This window comes from Podarcis gaigeae (genome assembly GCF_964106915.1).
Source record: "Podarcis gaigeae genome assembly, chromosome: 7".
NCBI lineage: Eukaryota > Metazoa > Chordata > Lepidosauria > Squamata > Lacertidae > Podarcis > Podarcis gaigeae.
The window spans coordinates 45,245,208-45,266,253 of NC_139683.1; the positions used below are offsets into that span (position 1 = coordinate 45,245,208).

Consider the following 21,046-nt stretch of genomic DNA (forward strand, 5'->3'; position numbering starts at 1 on the left):
ATTTCCTGGACATGACGTTCTATTTTGTCAATCACCCAGTCATAAGACTTCTGACTAAGGGCCTTCCAGGTAGCGTAACAACTTACTGGGAAGGGAATAGTGTCCTGAACTTTAGGAACTGTATAACGATAAAGGCAACGTTCATTTTGACTTTCTTTCCCTAGCAGTCCATTTTAAACTTCTCAGATCAAAGGTCAAAATGAGGAAAGTGTCCTGATTTTAGTTCACTACTTCTTGATTACTAGTCTTAAAACTAAATACCAATGCTTTTTAAAAAACAGTCTTTAGATAAGAGCGCTTGCATTGCTTTATTGCGTGTATTAGTTAATCAATTTCTAATTAAAGATGCAGGTTTCCATTCTGGGGTGAAATGTTGAACAGCACCTCTTCTCAATCTGGGAGGGAAAAAGGTTTACTCAGTGAATTTAGCATTTTTTGTTCATGGCAGTAGCAAAACATCGGCGCATATGCTCTACCGCATTCTCTTGCAGAAAGGGATAAGGACTCTTAACTCAGTGCATTCTAATCTGACAGCAACTCTCAAACAATCGCAGCCAGAGGACGTTCCCAGCCCTACAAACCAAGTTCTTTTAACTAGAGAAATCAGTGGTTTGAGCATCCGAACTATAACCAGCAAAGCATGTGCTCTGTGGCCTTCCTTGCAGCAAGAAATTGGAAACTACAGTTTGAAGTAGGTTTCCAATTTCGGCTTTGAGGCCGTGTGAGAACAATGTTTTGCTGATTCAGGTGTCACAGCAAACTGACTGGTGCTGAACAAGAACCTTGAAAGAGCAGCAACATGCAAGAGCAGAGTGAGGGCACAATGACTCTGCAACTCATTTCCGATCCTCTTAAGGGGGTGGCTAACCTGTAGCATCCCCACCCTCAGCTGTATGTTTGCTTTCATCACATATGCATTAAAAAACAATCTCTGCAGCAATCTACAATCAAACACGGTCATGACAAACTGGATCTCAGCTCTACCCCACTACAGAAACAAAACAGCATATTCACTGGGTGATGAAAGAGTGGTAAAACAGAGAACTATCTTATTTCAACAAAAGTTCCACAAATGGGGCACAGTAGAAGAGAATGCCCTGTCTTGGGTCATCAGAAGCAAGACCTCCTCCACAGATCTTTAACTCCAAGGGTAGCAGATATAGAGAGATGTATTCTGGGACCAGAATCTATAGACCTATACACCGCCAGTATGGCAAATACATGTGGGATGAAAATGAGATTATGGGGGAGCAGAGAAGAGCAAATTCTGGAGGCTTTTGTTGACATGCAAGGGCTGCCTGGAGAGAGGCAGAGATTTAGTAAGCCCTTGCTGATGTTAATTCTGAAGTTGGGGAGAGAATTTCCTTTGTGCAAGTGATTCACAATCCTATCTGCCATGACAGACAGCAGGGATTCTATTAACTCTGTTTTTTAAAGTACAGTCTGTTGTGCACAAGTGGAAGGGTGCCAGGAGAAAGAATTACAATTACAGTAGTTTGGTGCTCCCTGTTTCCAGCTGAAACATAGCAACCAGTGCCAACCAGAAGGGGCACACAGGGAGGGAGAGAGACATGATTTCCATAAATGTCATGGTCCTACCACCCAAATGGGAACAGGAAGCTAAGGCAGAGCATCTTCCTAACCTCTTCTGAACTACACGTAGCAAATAGGAAATTAAGGCTACAGCCATACCTGGGAGTAAGTCCCATGTCCCATTGGATTTAGTAGGACTCAAATCTGAGTAGACACAGAATCACACTTTTTTACAGCTTTTCAAAGCAATTTATAAGTTTTTGTGATTCTTACAAATGACCTCTTCACACAGCTCATCATGCAGTGTTGGCCACTGGCTAACAGACGCTTTTGAAGGTGTAGGATTTGAGACTAAAAACCCCTTCCACAATGCCAGTTTACTCAAGAGCTAGCCTGCCTCTAATCTGGATGTTCCATACAGCTATCAATTGAGCTATCTTTCTTTCTCCAGGTTCAGAGACAGTCTGTCTCTGAATAGGCTGATGGAGACTTAACAGAAAAGCATTATTAGCCTCAAACTCTGCTTGTGGGCTTCATTTTGAACCTGGTTTCCATTGGGGTGAATCCAGGGATGCTGGATTAGATGGGCCTTTGGAATGGGCCTGCTCTTCTATGAAAAGCCTTTTCATATAATCTGATCCCTACCCCATTTTAAATAAAAGATTGCTCTTTTCTATCTATCTTGAATCAAGTTTTTACTTTTTTGTTAGCCTGTGAATACAGCCCAATGCTTCGAGAATCTTAACAAATCCCACTGTTCTGACGCATGAAGGTTTTTATTCTGTAATACTATACAACTGACAGGAAAATGATGCATTTTAGCATCTCTATAGCCTAAAGAAGTTTCTAGAGTTGCTTACAAAGATCAGACAGTCAGGTCTCACTTTGAGGGAGAAATTTAAAATCGTGTAACGACACGTAGTTATTGGGAAGGTGGAAGGGAGAGTAAATTTTTTGGTTGGAGGACCTGAGAACACATTGGGAAAGAATGGTGGTTGGAAAGAATTGGGGGAAGGGGGGTGAGAGATGGAAGGAAGGATGAAAAAGAGAGGTGGAGAACAGAGGAAAAGGCGGAAGGAGGATGCTGTGCTCTGGCAACCCCAGAAATAGTTCCCCTCTAAGCTGGCCTATCATTACTGCAGAGCTTGTGCAAGAAACAGAAGTAATGATCATTATCACCATCTTTATATAGCCTTAATGAATACAAGTAAAACATTAATGTGTACCAGTATCTACTTTTGTGTTGTCCACCCCCACCCCATCCAAGCTTTTAGCCAGGCTATGAGCCTGAAATTTTTCCTTCACCTCCAACTACTACATTAAAGGAAATGGATGTTTATGTATAATTTTGGTGCAGTAAACTGATACTGTCTACACCGAAGGTGGGAATGCACCAAGTCTATAGGAGTAACATGGTGTTTTAATAGATGCCTTAACCCTGTTCACGTGTTACTTACAGGTGGGACATAATTGTGATGGCTGCAGAACAGAACCATGCTTTTAGCCCTGCCTGCACCTGACATACATCTGTATGTGAATAACGTGAGAAAACAGGCATTGAATTATTTAATTCCAAGCTCAGGCATGGAATTGCTGCCCTACACAAAAATCCACTCCTAGTGACCCTGTCCCCCTCCTCCCCTTAGCTTTTCCTAATTTCATCAGGGAGATGAATTTTGTTCCCATTGTCAAACAACTGTAGATCTACCAGTAGAGCCCAACCTACCTTCTCCGCATGCCCCCTGCCAACCTGGTCTGCACTGTCAGGAGCATGCCAGGGTTTCTTAGACAACCCAAGCTGGAGATGCCAGGGAATGAACTGTGGACATTCTGCCTGCAAGTCAAGTGGTCTACCCTCACCCTTCCCAATGTAAAATTCTCCTTAGCAGAAAGCTGCCACCACTGCACACTTTTGCAAATATTTTACCTGCTATATTTCTAATTCTGACCTGGCTTTCTGCCTTGTACTGATGCAACTGTCAGCTCTCATCACATCCACGCTATATATGGAAAGTACATGTAAGGCAGATTTAAACCACATGGCTTCCCCAAGAGAACCTTGGGAACTGTAGTTTGTTAAGGGTGTTGGGAATTGTAAGTCTACAGTTCTCCAGATTCTTTGGGGGAAATCATGTGCTTTAAATGTCTAGGGTGTTTGTGACCTATGTTATTGGAAACTACTCCCAAAAGTATGTTTACTTTGCGCCCATCTTTGCAGGTCACATCTATTCATGGTTTAATTTTTTGATAGGACTAAATTACACCCACCCATCCTTTGTAGGCTATGCTATCTTTAACTACTTGGTCAGCTCATGAAGATGAGAACTATTTCAGAACTGTTTTAAGTACAAGAAGGCATCTACATTATGAGGCCCACCAGGCTAGAATGACACCACCAAGCCAGCAGTAGCTCTTGAGCCCCTTGTGGCTTAAGCTGGCCAACAAATCTGCTGCCAACAAAGCTGCATTTGACCCATTTACACCATGTTTATAGGAACTGATCTACTGTTTCCTAATCACTGGAATTTTACAACACCAGCACTTTGACAAACCCCAGATCATCCCCAAATTTATTTAAGTCTACTATTTCCCCCTCCCTGTTTGGCTATTCTCATACACCCTGATACACTGAGTAATTGGCCCTCAACACTATGACATGCGTCCTTTTAAACAATACACTAGACAACATCCAACATCATGTTGAGGATAGGTAGCCGTGTTGGTCTGCCATAGTCAAAACAAAAAAATTCCTTCCAGTAGCACCTTAAAGACCAACTAAGTTAGTTCTTGGTATGAGCTTTCGTGTGCATGCACACTTCTTCAGATACACAGAAGTATCTGAAGAAGTGTGCATGCACACGAAAGCTCATACCAAGAACTAACTTAGTTGGTCTTTAAGGTGCTACTGGAAGGAATTTTTTTGTTTTGATCATGTGAGGAGTAGGGGTGGGAGTGGATGGGTAAGGTCTGTGTCAGAACTGGACAGCTGTTCCACAAGCAGGCCGACACTGTTGGTTGTCATCCTTAATACAGAGCAGCAGTTCTAAAGCATCAAAGCAAGGGCAAACCGGGTAAGATTTTCAGAAGTAACAAAGACAGAATTTCATGGATTGTTAAAAAGAACGGAACTGATCTGCACGTCTCAGCAAATCTCTAGAAAACCAGCAACCTATTCATACTTTCAAGTTCAACAACAACAAAAACCAGGACAAAACTACTTTTATCTTTCACATGCAATAGCAGCTGGAAAATAACTCTGAGTGGCGTTCAACTAAGTTTTACTGACTTATTCAAATGAATGGGCCCAATTTAGTGATGTTCATTAATTTCAAAGGATCTGCTCTCAGTATAACTTAGTTGAATGCCACCCTCTATTTTAAAGATAGCTCTTCATTAATTCTGCAATGTAGAAAACTTGCAGCAAGTATTCTATGGACCTTCGTCAAATTTCTAACCCAAACTTAGTCTCCAATAACGAACAATGCACATGAAGGAAAAAGAAAGCAAATGACAACAGATTCAGCAAGGGGGCTCACAAGCTTCAAACCTGTTTCTTAGAAACTGGCCAAATGCACATTCCAAAGGAAATCAGCAATATCCCTTCAGTCATTTGTTGAGTATTTTTTAAATGTTCTATGAACAACACTTGATTTGCCACTGCATCTGTGAAAAAGGGACACACTCACCAAACCAATTAAGATGTGAATGGCATCAGCACCTTCATACAGCTCAGAGCACTATGTCCTTGGAAACAGGGTCCCATGTGCATAACTGGGCAGGGAACAGATGCGCACAACACAGTGCTCCATGTGCCATTACCCTCTCTACGCACTAAGCCACTCTCTCCATGCACTACAAGTCCCATCGTCCCTGGCTATGCTTGCTGAGGCTGGTGGGAGTTGTACTTCAGCAAAATCTGGAGGGCCAAAGGTTTCTTTACACCTGCATCAAGTCCTTTCCTGAATACAAAAGTCCTACCAATGAATTGTGGGGCAAGGTGGAAGGTATTCAATTTCCAAACTTTTAACTTTTCTGCCAAACAGTCAAAGAACAGAATTTAAGTTTCATAAAAAACAGAAGCTAAGCACAGACTTTTGCATCAGAGCCATCACCTGGGAATACAATCCTTTGAAATCAGTAGGATTTGAGTTCCAAGTTGAAAGCTTATGGTCATTGCCAACTGAGGTGTGTGCAGAGAATTCCAACATTATTTTAGTGTCCCATTTTCAGCAGCTGACAACCCTTAAAAAATAAACTACTTGTCTACTATTTATTTTTCACTGTTCCCAATATGAAAATGGTACAGCTTCTTCTCTAGAGGGAAATGCATAAAATAAATATGGGGTTAGCGGACATCCCCCCCCCCCCCCCGTTTGCAACCTTGGAAGAAAACTTTCTGATCCCAGAATGGCTGCAGCATATTAGAAATGTAGCCCACTACAGAATACATCTCTACAACCAACCAACCAACCAACCAACCAACCAACCAACCAACCATTAAAAAAATGAAGTGAACTGATCTACTTACCCTTTTGCTATTCTGTCCTGCGCACAGAGGCAGTAGTAAATGTGATCTCTCCTGCTATACCATAGCTGCCTGCAAAGGGTGCTTTATCCCCAGCTCCTGAGCCCTTCTTCCCATTCATCACATCTTCCAGTGGTATGGCAACTGAAAGAAAAACTGGAGTTGGAGGCCTGCCGCTATCCTGTGCGGAGTTAAAATTGGGATTGGCCATTTTCGGATCTGCTGCCCTGGCAACTGGTACGGGTATCGTAGCGAACCTCCTCACAGTCCCGCCAGTATCCTGCTGTGCAAGGACAGCATGGCCAGGTATGGGTTTCCAGTCCTGTTTATTCTGAACAGAAGAGCCCACTAAAATGAAAGGTGGTGCATTTCCCTTCTTCCCTTCTTCCATCATCACATAAGTTGGAGAGGACACTTGTGGTGGTTGGCCTTGTTGTAGCATCTGCGGCTGTAGATACTGCGGCTGGTCCTTACCACTAGATATGAATAGGGTTGCCTGAGGAACAGGAGCACCAGTTCCAACAGGTGGAAGGGGTGGTGGAGGTGGTGGTGACTTGCGACCTTGTTGATGCATATCAGTTAGACAATAGAGAGTCCACACATTAGAATATGGTGGTGGTTGTCCTGGTTCGCTTGTTGCCATGGCTATAAAATAAAAATTTAAAGAAAATTTGCTGGCATGAAAGACCATCTAGTAGGATGTACGAACTGCAGTCACATTGCATAGCCTTACCCACAACTTTATGCCACAAAGAAAGGATGCTACAGAGAGGAGAGAATCCCTGAAGGCAAAAGGGAGGACCTTGGCATGGCTGAAATGGAGAACAGCAGAAGAACCGGTTCTCATAATTTTCGAAATAAATCCAAAGTATCAGATTCACAACTTTGGGGGGCAATTTTTGTCATTAGGTACTTCTGTTGGTTGTAAGGATACTGTTTTCGTATGGGTGACCCAAAGATCATGGGTTGAAAGTGTCTCCTCGACCACAAGTCCTGTCCAGCCATGCCAACCCTTTGTATTCCTCTAACCCCTGTCCCCTTCGGCATTCTCTCTTCTGTAAGATGCTTCCAGACCTTACCTACCTATACCTCTCTAATGGGAAGTGACTCTAGGGAATAGTGTGCCATCGCAGGGCACACCAAGGCCATGGGAAAGGTGCTAGGAGAGCTTCTCCAGCTTGAGAACAGGAGTGGGCTACACACTTCTTACGGAGGGAGAACAGAGAATGAGAGGAAACAGTGTCACCATTGTAAGCCAATCCTCCAGCTGCAGCAAGATCTGCAGTTCTCAGCAAGAAGCGATTAGTCCCCTCTCTGTCAACAATCTGGAGTAGACCAGACCTAATGGGACAGCCCAGGCAACCACCACCATTTCTTTTAAATGCAAAAACCTAAGCAGTGCCATGGCTGAGCATCTGAATACTTGTTCGTTTTTTAAAAAACACAACCTGAAGCCACGGTCACCCACATCACTTTCTGTTAACCGCTGTGAGCATGTGTGTAATTTTGATTCAAGATGCATAGTCTATTGTGAGAGGGAATAATCATGGTTTAAAGAAGAGCCAAAAGGCATTGGCCTAACTCCCCGCTGAATGTCATCCTGCTCCTGCCCAGTCTGCTTGCAGGAAATGATACAAGACTTGAGCAGAAAATTGGGGCAGCTGGCACTCACGCAAGGTACGTTTTGGGGCCTACTCACAATCAACCATGCACCTGGAAAAAACAGGCAACAATTCCAGACATGCACATTCCAGTTAGGTGCTGTGGGCTCTGTAACTCCCTAAAAGCAAAAGTGACCAATCACTTATCTCAGCACTGCACTGTCATAGATACTTGCATTTAAATAATTAAAGCTCCAGTCCCCAAGGCACTGTACCAGCACAAGGCCTTTGGGGTCACAACCACACCATTCATTTAAAGTACATGGCTTCCCCCACAAAGTCCTGGGAATTGTAGTTTAAGGGTGCTGGCGGCTCTGTGAGAGGTAAACTGCAGTTCCCAGTTTTGTGGGGGGGGGAGCCATGTGCTTTTAATGTACAGTGTGGGTGTGACCTCAGTCTCAGCTGAGCTATGGACACAAGTGCATTTGAGGAGATGGAGCCATCTGTTGATTATGGAGCAATAATATCACTACAACATGGAATAGGCAGCTTTCAGAAATATCTTGACTTTCTTACCTGACATAATAAAACCTGGATCAGCTGAACTCAGTTCCTCTGCAGTATCCATCCTGTCAGGGTCACATTCTGCATCATCTGCAGATGGATCTAGAATACTAGCAAACTGACCTGCATTCTGTGAAGCCATCAGCGGATTAAAGAGACATGCTACAGTGTCTACGAAAGGAATTACTATCTGCTGCGGAAACTGCTCTACATACGGTGGTGGTTGGGGCTCTCCACCAGCATTGGGATCATCATCACACATGGGGGTGAGCTGTATGTCTGATGTGAGCTCAATTTCACTTGAACAAGATTCAGCCTGCAATGGGTCTTTATCAGGAGGAGGAGGTGGTGGTGGTGGCGGGGGCGGCTGTTCTTCCAGCAAGGGGTCTGAGGAATCTGGATCTGCTACGTCGGCAGGTGGCTGCTCAGCCTGACTGCCTGAGGTAACTACCTCCCCAAGAGCAGAGGTGTGACTTTGAGTGGTGGACCCAGCCCTGAGAGAGTGTACAGAAGCTGCAGGCGCAGCAGGCTCTGCTTCTGCTTCTGCAGGCGCAGCAGGCTCTGCTTCCACGGGGGCAGGCTCTGGTTCTGCGGGGGCAGGTTCCGGTTCCGCGGGGGCAGGTTCCGGTTCCGCGGAGGCAGGTTCCGGTTCTGCGGGGGCAGGTTCCGGTTCCGCGGGGGCAGGTTCCGGTTCCGCGGGGGTAGGCGGTTCCTCTTCTGCAGGGGCAGGCGCTACTTCCGATGGGGCAGGGGCAGGTTCCGGTGCGGGTGAGGGTGGTGGGGCCTCTGTGACTGAAGCAGCAAGATTCTCTACACTTTGGGATGAGGTAGGGAGCGTCTGCACTGAGACCGCCACATCCTTCAGTTCAGCTTCGGAAGAAACAGGTTCAACTTTACCTAGCATCTGGGATGCCAGCTGGGCTGGATCAGCCGGGACGTAGGCGAGCCCAGCTCCCTTTTCGTCCCCAGCCCTGTCTACAAACTCGTCCACGGTCGATGGGTACTGGGTTGTCTTGGTGCACTGTTCACGGCGTGGTTCTTCACTTATCTGGTCCTCTTCTGTGTCAGTCGATTTCTCCTTCCGTTTCGGTTCGTCACTCATCGGAGCCGTCGTGTCCACCTCTGGCCTATATGCATCTCCCACATCAGCCCTTTTGCGGGGCACCTGTGCCGCTCCTGCTGTCCCTTCTGCCCATCCTTCCACTGCAGGGTGAACAGGAAACAAGGTTAAACATCTTTCTCTTTAAAGCGCTTTCTCTCTCTCTCTCTCTCTCTCTCTCTCTCTCTCGGTAAGCCACCAACTTGCAGTTGCTTAAAACCACCAACTTCCTAGTTTAGTTTTAAAAGCTTAACATTTATTAATTGCTGGGAGACTCAATGAACGGCTAACATGGAGCTTGTGAAACGTTGAGGTTGTTCCATACATTCAACTGCCAAATAGTGTCCACTTGTCATTTCAAGGCTGCACAATAGGAGCCGGTTTTCTGCAATTCCCCAAAGACTGGCTTTTTAAAATACTTTCGCTTTATACTTTAAATGCCGAACAAGAAATGCCCTAATGCCCTAGACAACATTAATCCCTTTCCATAAAACCACTTATTTCCTTTGGAGAGGGGTTACAGCTCAGTGACAGAGCAAGCATTTTTTAAAACCTCTTCCTGTAATAGTTAGCTCATGATCTGTGATTTTTATATTTTTAATGTGGTTTCAATTGTACAGATGTAATTGTTGCAAACCACTTTGCTATTTTTTATTTAATTTTCATATGCAAGTGGGGTTTTTTATGAACAAATACATATACAAGGTCCACTGTTTGCTCCCCACTGCTGCCAGGCAGGACTGGGAAAGACCTCTATTCAAAACCCTGGGAAGTTTCCACTAGTCAAGTATCAACAATACTGAGGTAGATACTGGCCTGATTCAGTATTAGGCAGCTGTGTTTTTTATGGAAGGTGTCTGCTGAGCACCACTTTCTATAAACCCCAGGTTCCTACAAATCGTAAGTGGATCCTTTCTACTTAAAACAATTCATCTGCTTCTGGACTATTACCAAATAGTGGTCATGGACCTGATGGACCTGACCTGATCTCAAGGCCGAATAACCCTAAATAGCCACTATGAGGAGGCTGCCCCCCTGTGGCCACATGTCCATTTGACAAGTTGCATGTGCACTATTCACTCCTTGTTTTCCTCTCGCATCCACTCAGCAGCCTAATTTAGAAAGCAGGGGAGACCTTTTCGTTGTTGTTAAACAACTGGGCATCAGAATCCTCATGGATCTGCTGTGAATCACTCAAGAGCTCTACCTTCCGGCCACCTCTGCCTTACAACATAGATCAGGGACATATTTGGGGACAGGGTATTTTGTGACTGCATGAATAAACTTCCCCAACCTGCAGCATATTTTCCACAAACATACAAGTCAATTTTCTACCAGGGATGAGGAAGCTGTGGGGCCTTCCAATGTTGCTGGGCTAGAACTCCCACCATCCTTGACTGTTGGCCATACTGTCTGAGGCTGGTGGGGGTTGTATCAAAACAACCTCTGGAAGGCCACAAGTTCCACCGTCCCTGACTGCTGACTCAAACAGTGTCTCTTCAAATTGCCATTTAACAGGGAATCTCTCCAAATCCAATTTAGCTGCCTCAGTTATAATCCCTTTTTGAGGGAGACAGAATAACACATTGCAGTAGTTCTGTGATCCTGTTTACAGGGGCGAAACTAGGCTTTATTTCACCCAGGTCAAAGACCCAGTTTGGCACATACACACACCCGACCATGTGCATTTGTGTACACACAGAGAGGCTGGAAGCATCAATGGCGCCCCTCTGAAGGCTTCACCCGGGGCAAAAAATCTGGCTAGGTCTCCTCCACCCCCATAGCAACGGCTCTGCTGTGTAGCATATTTTAAAAGGCATGAGATTCCAAGACTCAGGCTATGATATAAGTGGAAGACTGATGTGGCTGAAAAGGGGTTTCTATTGCTAGAATTGATAACAACAACTGTTACTATTACTAATGATACGGTTCAATATTCTCTAAACAGAGATATCAAGTCTTTTTAACCCAAAATGATGATTCCAATACAAAAACTGCAGGCTATCATTTAGAAAGAAATACAGTTTGCATAGTGCCTGTCAATATATTCTATACACTGTCTAAAGTTTATCCATACATACAATTCCTAGTGATTTAAAAACACATGTGCAAAAACACAAGATTGCTGATTTCCCCCCACTACAAGGACAATTTTTACTGCAATTAAAAGGTTAACAATTAATGTTTTGCTCCATTTGACACATTTCATATTTAATTCAGTAACATTTAAAAAAGCAGGGTTTCTTATTTGATTTTCCAGGGTGAAAAGCACCCTTCCCAAGCTGCATTTTCTTGTATGGGGTGAGTTTCAGTTGGAAAATGGGATGAGGAGGAGAGCCCCTTTCCCCCCACGCCAAGCTTCCACTTCAAATCGCACCCTCAGTGTATTTCTTTTAAAAAGAGGGAGGGAAGGCAGGAATGATCCACACCATAAAGTGGATTCAATGCACACTTAAAGCAGACTGCTTTCCCCAAAGAATTTCAGGAACTGTAGTCCCCCCACCTACAATTCCCAGGACCCTTAAACTACCACTCCCAGGATTCTTTGGGGGAAGTCATGTCCTTTAACTGTGTGTTGGCTGTGCTTTAAATGTATGGCATGCATCTGCCTGTGCTAGTTCTTGCCCCAAGAACTATTGCGTTGCTGCTAATGTCTTACCTCTAGTCATATGAAACTCTCTCACCAGGTCTTTAATGTCTAAATTAGGGTGGTCTGGAAAGAAAAGGTGGGAAAAGCCAATTAATTATAATTCAGGATATCAGATTTTAAAAAGGCTTGAGGGGGTGTTTTGCTGACAATTTACAAATTGGAGCCATTGCAGCAGTACTATTAGTCCATAATGTCACTGAATTGCTCTATAAACTAGTAAAGGTAAAGGGTAAAGGGACCCCTGACCATTAGGTCCAGTCGTGACCAACTCTGGGGTTGTGGCGCTCATCTCACTTTATTGGCTGAGGGATCCAGCGTACAGCTTCCGGGTCATGTGGCCAGCATGACTAAGCCGCTTCTGGCGAACCAGAGCAGCGCACGGAAACGCCGTTTACCCTCCTGCTGGAGCGGTACCTATTTATCTACTTGCACTTTGACGTGCTTTCAAACAGCTAGGTGGGCAGAAGCAGGGACCGAGGAACGGGAGCTCACCCCATTGCGTCCCTCTATAAACTAGTATTTAACTTTAAAAAGAAGAAAAGCAAACCTTCTCGGAAAAGTATCAGTTCCCTGAAATACACAGCAGCAAATTCAGTAATGTTAGAGGGACTGGCTTTCAGAACTGCTCTGCTCACTCCCTCAAGTAGAGTCTTGAGGCCATAAGGAACCACCATCCTGGGCTTTGTGGTATGCATTGTTGCCACTTGAAGACAATACTGCAATTTCACAACTGTAAGGAAAGGAAACTGGATGAAAAAAAACTGGTGTTTTCTACAATCTACACAACTACTTTCTACCCATAACCCACATGGAAGGTATCACTCACAGTGATTTTTCAGGGCCTCTAGTGGACATGTGTAGACCTCTTATGGGAATTTTTGGAGGGGAGGCCATGTTAGGCTGCAATCTGCACCTCACTCTTTGTCCAGTTCACACTGCTAACTACTTGCACCCCCAAGGGTAGCTGTAGAATGATGTCATTTCATGCATTTATATTCTGCCTATTAGGGTAAACCCTCCCAAGGCAGCTAACAAAAATCAATACAAGATAGCATTTCAAGAGGTGTTAGACTTCTGCAGCAAAAACAACAGAAGTTGCTTCCAAACCCATTTACTGAGCATTCCTATTGATTTGTTTGCACGTTTGTGCAAAGGGTTACACACCTCACTTTCCAAGGTATTTCCCCATCACTCTCCGAATCACAAAACGCACCACCTGAATTTGCAGGTATGCACTTGAATCACACCTGTAAATAGCAACAGGTGGAAGATGTCCAGAACTCTTATAATGCCTTACAGATTAACAAATTTAATATGGAATCAGCTTCTATCATGTGCATGGAGTGTTATACTGAGTTACAGAATACATATGGGAATTTTGGGGGGTGGGGGTGTAAAAAGTGAGGTCAGCAAGGGAAATAAAATGCAGAAAGTATGAATTATGCACATTCACAAAACAGTTAAGTACATCCTTATCACCACACCTGCATTGTATTTCCAGCTATATTTCTACTCAGACCTAAATATGTGTGTGTGTGTGTATCTACACAAACACAAACACACACACACACACACACACACACACACATATGAATCTGATGAAGTGGACAAAGTGGTCCACGAAGTTTATGCCATAATAAGACACAAATAGCAGAGAAATGTGCTGGGAGTCTTCCCTGTGGGGAGGGTAACCACAACTGAAATAAAGCATCCAGCCGTAGTAGGGCGCCGCTCCCGAGACCTCGGGCCCGGGCTCCGACGCCCTTCCCTGCACGCCCCTCGCCCAGCTTCGCGGCCCTGCACGCAGGAAGCCGCCCCTCGCTCGGCTCCTTGTTTGCTACCCATCCAACCCGCTCATTCTCCTCATCAGCCACAAGGTGGCTCCCTCGCTCGCCAAACCGCCGCTGGCTCGAAAGCCGCCCGACCTTTCTTTAAAAAATACTTCGCTATTCGGCTGCGCCAAAGCTCCCGCCTCGCCCCTTGCCGGAGCCTCCTCTGGAGCGGCGAAGAAGACCGGCGGACCTTTTATATCGAGATGCTCCTGGTGGGCGGGGCTAGAGCGCACGCATTTGTGAGGTCACAAAGGCCGAGTTAGACCAGCGCTAAGGAAAGGGCGGGGAGGCCGGCTCCGACGTTCGCCAGGCCTACTCTAGATATACGCGCGAAGCCCCTCAGCGCAGCCAACTCGAGATGAGCGCGCGCCTCACTGAAACAGGCGCGAAGCGGGTTAGGGCGTCGGGCGTCCAGCTGCAGTTATTACACGGCCGTTACATAAACGCGTCATTATTACAATAAAAAACCCGCCAGTGGCTTTACACGTGACGAATTATCTAGTACAGAGAATTAATATGTCCCTCACTTTGCATTCCCAGGTGAAACTGACTTGGCTACGCTCGTTTACCTGGGGGAAGCTCTTATTAAGCCTGTGGTGTTCAACAAGAGGCCGACCCCGTGCTGGCAAAAGGCAATTCCCCACATTTAAATTCAAGTTATATTGGCAATTAGAGACGGTGTGGCATAGTGCCTAGGGTTCAAATCCCCACTCGCATGAACTTCACTAGCGGACCTTAGGGCAAAGCACCGCATCTTAGCCTCACCCAGTTTACAGGGTTCCTCTGGCGATAAAATAGCGAGCAGAAGGCAAGGTGGAATGTGTTTTTAAAAAATTGTTTTGTCTGAAAAGATTGTTTACAATCTGTAACACATGCTTCTCCCACCCCTATAAAATGTATCTTCATACTGCTGTCAAAGGTTAGATTGCACACTCATGAAGACACATACCTCTCTCCTTCCAGTATTTTGAAGGTGCTTTATAAATAAGCAGCAACAAAATGGATGTCTGCATGCATACAAATTGACAACAGGAGGCATGTGAATATGAGTACAAAAGACATGTTTCTTAAAAGTTTGACTTTTCAAATCCACTTGCAATGTGTCAAGAAATGCTATATAAACGTGAAAAGCTCAGCTATTCAGCATTAAGTTCTCCCCTAGCTCCATTAAATCCATATAATTTCACTGCTTGAGCGCCTTCCAAGGGCCATAGGTAAAGGGAAAGGGACCCCTGACCATTAGGTCCAGTCGTGGCCGACTCTGGGGTTGCAGCGCTCATCTTGCTTTATTGGCTGAGGGAGCTGGAGTACAGCTTCCAGGTCATGTGGCCAGCATGACTAAGCTGCTTCTGGTGAACCAGAGCAGCGCACGGAAACGCCATTTACCTTCCCGCTGGAGCGGTACCTATTTATCTACTTGCACTTTGACGTGCTTTCGAACTGCTAGGTTGGCAGGAGCAGGGACCGAGCAACGGGAGCTCACCCCGTCGCAGGGATTCAAACCGCCGACCTTCTGATCTGCAAGCCCTAGGCTCTGTGGTAACAAATTAACAAGTTGCATGCAAGTCAACAGGGGACTGTTGGCATCCGCTTCTGTGAGTATAGCTATATGATGCATGTGCTTTCCGAACATTTATTTGCTACATTGACTTCTGTGTGCACCTGAAAATAAAGTATGTGAAGAGATCCTGAAACATAGCAGGCACAGATCTCCACTGGTGAGTTCATGTAAGCTTTTGAGGCTTCACAGTGTTCTGGTTTTTGTTGTCACGTATTTTCTGATTTTGAACATTGTGGACCAATTCTCTGTAACTCAGGACTTTAGGAGAACGTAAAAGACAAGTGTGGGAGTGAATGCAGGTGGACTCTTGGCAAAGCTAGTAGTCAAGTGAGTAAGCAATTGAGTATAGGCAGATAAAAGGTTTTCAAAGACTGCATATGCATGGAAGCAGAAGTAGAACTTTGTAGATGTGGAATTATTCAAACACTCAGGTAATTAATACAAGTTTATTTTGATTCCTTTTTTTAATGCTAATGTTTTCAAAATGCTGGGATCTATTCAGGCATTTCCCTATCTTATGTTTGAGCTAAGGCTTGAAAGCACTGAACTATCTGCAGGTCTGTACTACAGATTAAACCGTATACAACCTTGTATGACCACCACCTTGAATACCTAAACAAAGTGATTTTTGAAAAATTCTCAAACTGAAGTAGCGAACATTGTGCATAGTCTAATGGATTTTATGCAACCATTACACTGGAAGAGATTGAAGGCCATCTAAACGTAACCCAGCACACAAAGACCATTCACCCACTTGCACAACACAGATCAACCTGTGGCACAATTCAGCTCACAAAACAAACTCCAAGGCCTTCAAGCAACTTAATCTAGAGGGAAATCCCTTCCAAATGTAAATCATACCCAGTTCATACCATGTAAAATTTATCCAAGTTATGCTGAATGAATTATTGTGAGTGTGACTTATGCTACAAAGCTTCCAGTCTAATTGTGGCAGTCTTGGCACTCCAATAGAAAAAGAAGGGAACCAGTTTTCAATGCAATGGTTCACAAGTGAGGGATGTGAAATTGTACAATTTCATTGATAAATATTATTGTATCATATTATAAGCCCAGCACACTCCATTTCCTCTGAGCTAGGCTAGCCAAAAAATTAACTCAATATAAATTTTCTTTTGATTTCCACAGTTTGTTCAATTTAATTAATTGCTCCTGTATTGCATTAACTCTGCTGTTATTTGCTGTGCAACAATTGTCCCTTTCACATTTGTTTGATGAAGCAACCCTCCTGGCTAAGCCGCTGATGTAATCTATGCAGGTGCTGAGGGATACAACAGGATGGCATTTAAAAAACAGAGGTCAAGTCAGGAAAATGTTCTACAGATTTTATTTAAGAACCAATGTGGTAAATATAAGAAACAAGCATTGAAAGTTTAGTGGCAGAACATAAAGTGTTTGGCTCCGGGGGCGGGGGAGTGAATACATCTTTTAAGGAAAACATTTTTTTTTAAACGGTAAACAAGTACAGATTTTGCATGGGAAACATGTCTTTGCAGCACACATGGAATACTGTTGTCCAAGCCACAACTGAGACCCATTTCATAGGTTGAATTATGCTTACACAAGACATGGGCAGTGCATCAACTGAGTGGCATGAGTACTATTAAACAGCTGAGTTTCCCTACAGTAGACACAGGGGAAACTAAAAGGAAAGAATCACACACCCTTGTAACCAGGTATATTTAGGGAAAACCAGCAATTTTAAGTGCATGCTCACCATTCAACCAACATCTGCACATGTATTCTGTGTGCTGATATTTCTATGCAAGTATGAATCAGTTCTGAGCTGAATATGGTAGAAGTACTCAGTCTGCAAAACCTGGAGAACTAAAACATGAAGAACAAACATTCAGGTTCCGGTGGCAGCCCAGAACATTTCAGCCTTTGTTCTCACTGAGGTGATAAACCAATCTGAGCTGTACACGGAAAACTAGGTGTTAGGAAGAAGGATTCTAGGTTAGAAACTTCTTTTCCTGAGAAGCTAGTCTTCTATGTGGAGGTGTTGTGGTTGTCAAATACAGAAGAACATTTAATCCTGTGAGCCCACTTCCTGACTTTCTTGAAAGAAGCCAAGCACAGGCCTACCACCTCAGAGGAGAACTAGGCCTAAAGACCCAGCCTAGATATGACCCTAATTTGAATAGAGCAGAAGGGGAATTTAATCCTTTCTCTCATCAAAATTCCTGCTGCCCAGAATGGAAAAAGGTAACAGGCCCTAGTATTTATTCTCTCAAGTGCTTGTGTGTATTGCTCAGTAGGTGGTTAAGCACCACCCTCCTTCCAACTCTGATCAAATGAATGCCCTTGCAACTGCATTAAACAAAACTATTGGGAAACCCTCCACATGTCTCTTGCACCTCATCAAATCTGGCCATAAGTTACACCATTCACTTTGATAAACATCCTTGAAAAACTATGCCTATTTATCACTAGAAGGCTACTTAACTGAAGGGTAACTACAAAGAAGGGAAAACCCTCAAATCTTGTTCTTAATTTTACTCAGCAGAAATATTTTTTAAAGTACAAGTTCTGTAAATTAAAGACATTTATAGCACACCAAAGTAAACAATCTAAAGTGACATGTAAAAATTCAAGTTATTCACTTGAAGGACATCATAATGCGATAAGGTATCAACAACAACAAAAATATACCAGACCTGGTAAATTCTTAATAATATATATATATATATATTAAACCAATGAGATGCTTACTCTGTTATTGCTATTAGACCATGCCTCCGAGCTATAAAGTATAAAAACTTATTCCAATTACATAAAATACAGCTGAGATTATTCTCATCATTGGCATAATCTAATATAAAAATACCTTTGACATTTACAAGATAGAGGTTTCTTCTATGTGTGCACGAGAGGGGTGGGAGTGGGGGAAATACATGGATGGCACTGAGCCGCTGTCAACATACAAGGCGAGATTACTTTGCTTGCAGGATTAGCACATCTCAAAACAGACCTGACGACAGCAATAGGCCCATGGTCAGCTCACTACTGTTTTATTTATCATCTAGACACTTGTGAGGAGCCCCTCCTATGAACCCATCATGCCAGTGCAAAAGTCTTCTAACTTTAATAGCCTTGCTCAGGCATTTATTGGTGTGTAATCCTCAAGTCATGTAAGCTGGCACAGGTGTACTTAAAACAGTTAACTTCTACAAGAGTCTAAGATGCTGAGCTAGTTTAATTTACCAATTCGTGTCTAAAGAAAAACCTGCAGATAAAGTAAAGTGCTTGCACCAATTAAAAAAAAAACTAGCAGAAAAATTGTGTGTGTGTGTGAGATTCATAAGCAATCAGGGGTCAAAAATGCTTTCACACAGGCATATAGCTCCCAACCCACTACGTGTTTTAAGTTTTGTTAAATTTTGTAGCTGTAGGATGGCTGCTCCTGTTTCATGAGCTCAACATTGAAAGTTTATCCTCCGATCCCATGACCATGCAGGGATGAGGATGCTGCTGCTGTGTTTGATACCCATTGACTCTCTGTGTGACCACCAAGGGTGAAACCATCTTGTTGTAAGGCAACTGCAGTCTCTTTCTTGAGCGCTGCTAATTTCCCAATCCCCTTGCCCTTCCAAGGAATTTACTGCAAGGATCCCAACAGGTTTGTGGGTTTTTTTAATCTCCAAGCCAAGAAACAGAATGGCAAATCCTGCCATTTAAAGCAAACTAAAGAGCAAACATCCCATGTCTACAAAATGAAACCAACGCAGATAAGCTGTCAGTCCATTGAGAAATGGGATTCCTCCAAAGAAATAAATAATGATAATAATAAAGAAATATTCACAGCATATAGTGTTACTAAAAAGTAAAGGTGTAGTTACATCTCTTAAACATTCAACTTCTCTTTTTGAAGGCAGCAGGTTCAGCTGTTGTGAAGTGCTTTTTACTGGCCAAAGGGAGAGTAGGGCAATCTGACCCACAGCTCCAGTCAATATTTGGCAGTTTGGGGAGCAGGCCTATGCAGGTTGGGGAATGCTCTATATGCAGTGCACCACACGGAGTATCAGCGAGAGCTGGAGGTGAAATGTGGAGTCCCCTGCTTATATTTATCTCCACGTGTTTGCTAGAAGCCTGCCAAGGTCTGAATCAGGGCCAACAAATTTGTACTCTCCATATGCCAAGAAAGTGTTGGAGCCAGCCAGTCAGGTAAAGTACAAACAATGTAAGCATTTTTCAGAGTGTTCCAGAATAAAAGTTTATAGCTAGATACCAAGAGTGAAAGTAAGGCTCTAACCACTTTGAAAGAAAATGGTACTTCAGTTCTATAAAGTTACACAATTCCCAAGTATTTAGGAAAACTGCTATTCCAAAAATTGGTGTTTGAGTTGTTTTTGATTTTTTTAAAAAACACTTACTTGTTAAAAATAAAACACTAAAACAAACTGGAATAAAGATAAGTGACATCATAGGTCTGGACTGCCACATGGCAAGTCCCATTATATTTAACATATGAGTGATAATTTGTAAACACCTTGTTAACAGCAAAGCTAGTAGGCAACAGTACCATTTAAAACAGATAAAAAAATGTCTGTAACACAATTATTAAGGGTTTAAAAAATAAACATTTGGCTGAAAAATAGAAGTTTCTAAATCTTCACACAATTTAACATAAATATAGGGGTAGGCTCTGTTACACATGCATTTGGATGATCAATATAACTTAAATGAGCAGATTTGCTGTGCTGTGAGTGAGCCAGGCTTGATTCTTTCCAGGCTCGCTCTGTTTTTGTTGGCCTCTGAATAAAATAATATCTATTTCTGCCTATTTACAGTTTCAAACAATTAATTACACAGTACTGTTTCAACAAACAGTTGGTATCCCTCTTCAAAAGAACAAATAAACCTATCCAAAATGAGAGAAAAAAGCTTTTTGCAGAAACTGAGCCAATGTTGTTATAGAAGTCAAAGTGTGCTTATTATAGGCTCATTTGTACAATCACAAGCTAAATATGTTCCACTTGTCTAAGAACAAACAAAAAAGACACACCTCAAAAGCAAAGGCTTCCAAACCTGGAGAAGTCCTCTAGCACAAATCCCACAGAATCCCAGAGTAGAGATATAAAGACAAGTGGGATGTGGGGGCTGGAATAATTGAGTAACAACTGTCTCTCCACGACCTAACCCAATTTTCCAGTCCCCATCGCCCCAGGCCTTCACATATCTATCCCAGGAGTTAGGCAAGTTCTAGCTCCCACTCACTCAATTAGGACTTGTGCAAGAGAAATTGCTACTGGATTAGGCCCTAGGACACTTAATATTTTTTGGCTAATTTTGCCCTTAACCATTGAAGATGGTAATGTTTTTCTGCCACCAACTCTAGATGTTGTGGAAAAAGTGTCTCTGGCACTGGTGGTTGTTTTCAGTAGAGAAGCTGGTCCTCCTAACAGTTTTGCTCTGAGTGCAGAAACAGGGAGAAGAAAGAGTCGAGGCATCCTGCCCATCACTGGGGGACCACTTCTTTTAGAGAGGCTAACGCTGCATGTATGCGGACATGCAATCTGTTCTCAAAATCATACCCTGTGAATTCCTCCTGCAATGAAAAAGCAAACAAACGAATACATTAGCCTAACTCACTCAGGTTTGCCAAAAAACACGGTAACTTCTACGCAGGACAGAATATGGCATTTATTTGTTTAAAGGACATA

General features: G+C 43.5%; 2 protein-coding genes and 1 long non-coding RNA gene across 6 annotated transcripts in view; 1 reads left to right on the plus strand and 2 right to left on the minus strand.

The window, feature by feature from the left end:
* Positions 1–289: 289 nt before the first annotated feature.
* On the minus strand, positions 290–14,149 carry CABYR (calcium binding tyrosine phosphorylation regulated). 3 transcript variants are annotated; one of them, XM_083748271.1, is made up of 6 exons: positions 13,898–14,145; positions 12,520–12,702; positions 11,982–12,035; positions 9,121–9,426; positions 6,062–6,703; positions 290–395 (listed from the first exon to the last, which is right to left on the minus strand). In XM_083748271.1, the coding sequence occupies exons 2-5, from the start codon at positions 12,665–12,667 to the stop codon at positions 6,069–6,071; spliced, it is 1,143 nt and encodes a 380-aa protein (XP_083604397.1). In that variant the 5' UTR covers positions 12,668–12,702; positions 13,898–14,145; the 3' UTR covers positions 290–395; positions 6,062–6,068. The 3 variants fall into 3 exon arrangements, with proteins under 3 accessions (XP_083604397.1, XP_083604395.1, XP_083604396.1); XM_083748269.1 differs by having other exon boundaries at positions 6,062–6,202; positions 8,236–9,426; positions 13,898–14,143; XM_083748270.1 differs by lacking the exon at positions 11,982–12,035 and having other exon boundaries at positions 6,062–6,202; positions 8,236–9,426; positions 13,898–14,149.
* LOC310848801 lies at positions 1,871–6,022 on the plus strand. The gene is made up of 2 exons (XR_014566620.1): positions 1,871–4,243; positions 4,478–6,022. It is a non-coding gene; the product is annotated as an uncharacterized lncRNA (long non-coding RNA).
* A 2,545-nt stretch (positions 14,150–16,694) lies between the features above and the next one.
* TTC39C (tetratricopeptide repeat domain 39C) overlaps positions 16,695–21,046 on the minus strand; it is a 41,684-nt gene continuing 37,332 nt past the window's right edge. For both annotated transcript variants that reach the window (XM_083748267.1, XM_083748266.1), the window contains exon 14: positions 16,695–20,931. In XM_083748267.1, coding sequence (XP_083604393.1) covers positions 20,842–20,931 — 90 coding nt within the window. In that variant the 3' untranslated portion in view covers positions 16,695–20,841. The remainder of the gene's footprint in view (positions 20,932–21,046) is intronic.

Excerpts from the sequence above, each read along its gene's own strand:
- CABYR (XM_083748269.1), bottom strand. The coding sequence starts at position 12,667 with ATGCATACCACAAAGCCCAGGATGGTGGTTCCTTATGGCCTCAAGACT. Across the intron at positions 9,427-11,981 it reads AGAGTTTCATATGACTAGAG|TGGAAGGATGGGCAGAAGGG; the intron begins GTAAGACATTAG and ends TTCACCCTGCAG. Across the intron at positions 6,203-8,235 it reads TCCAGGTTTTATTATGTCAG|TTGCCATACCACTGGAAGAT; the intron begins GTAAGAAAGTCA and ends TTTTTCTTTCAG.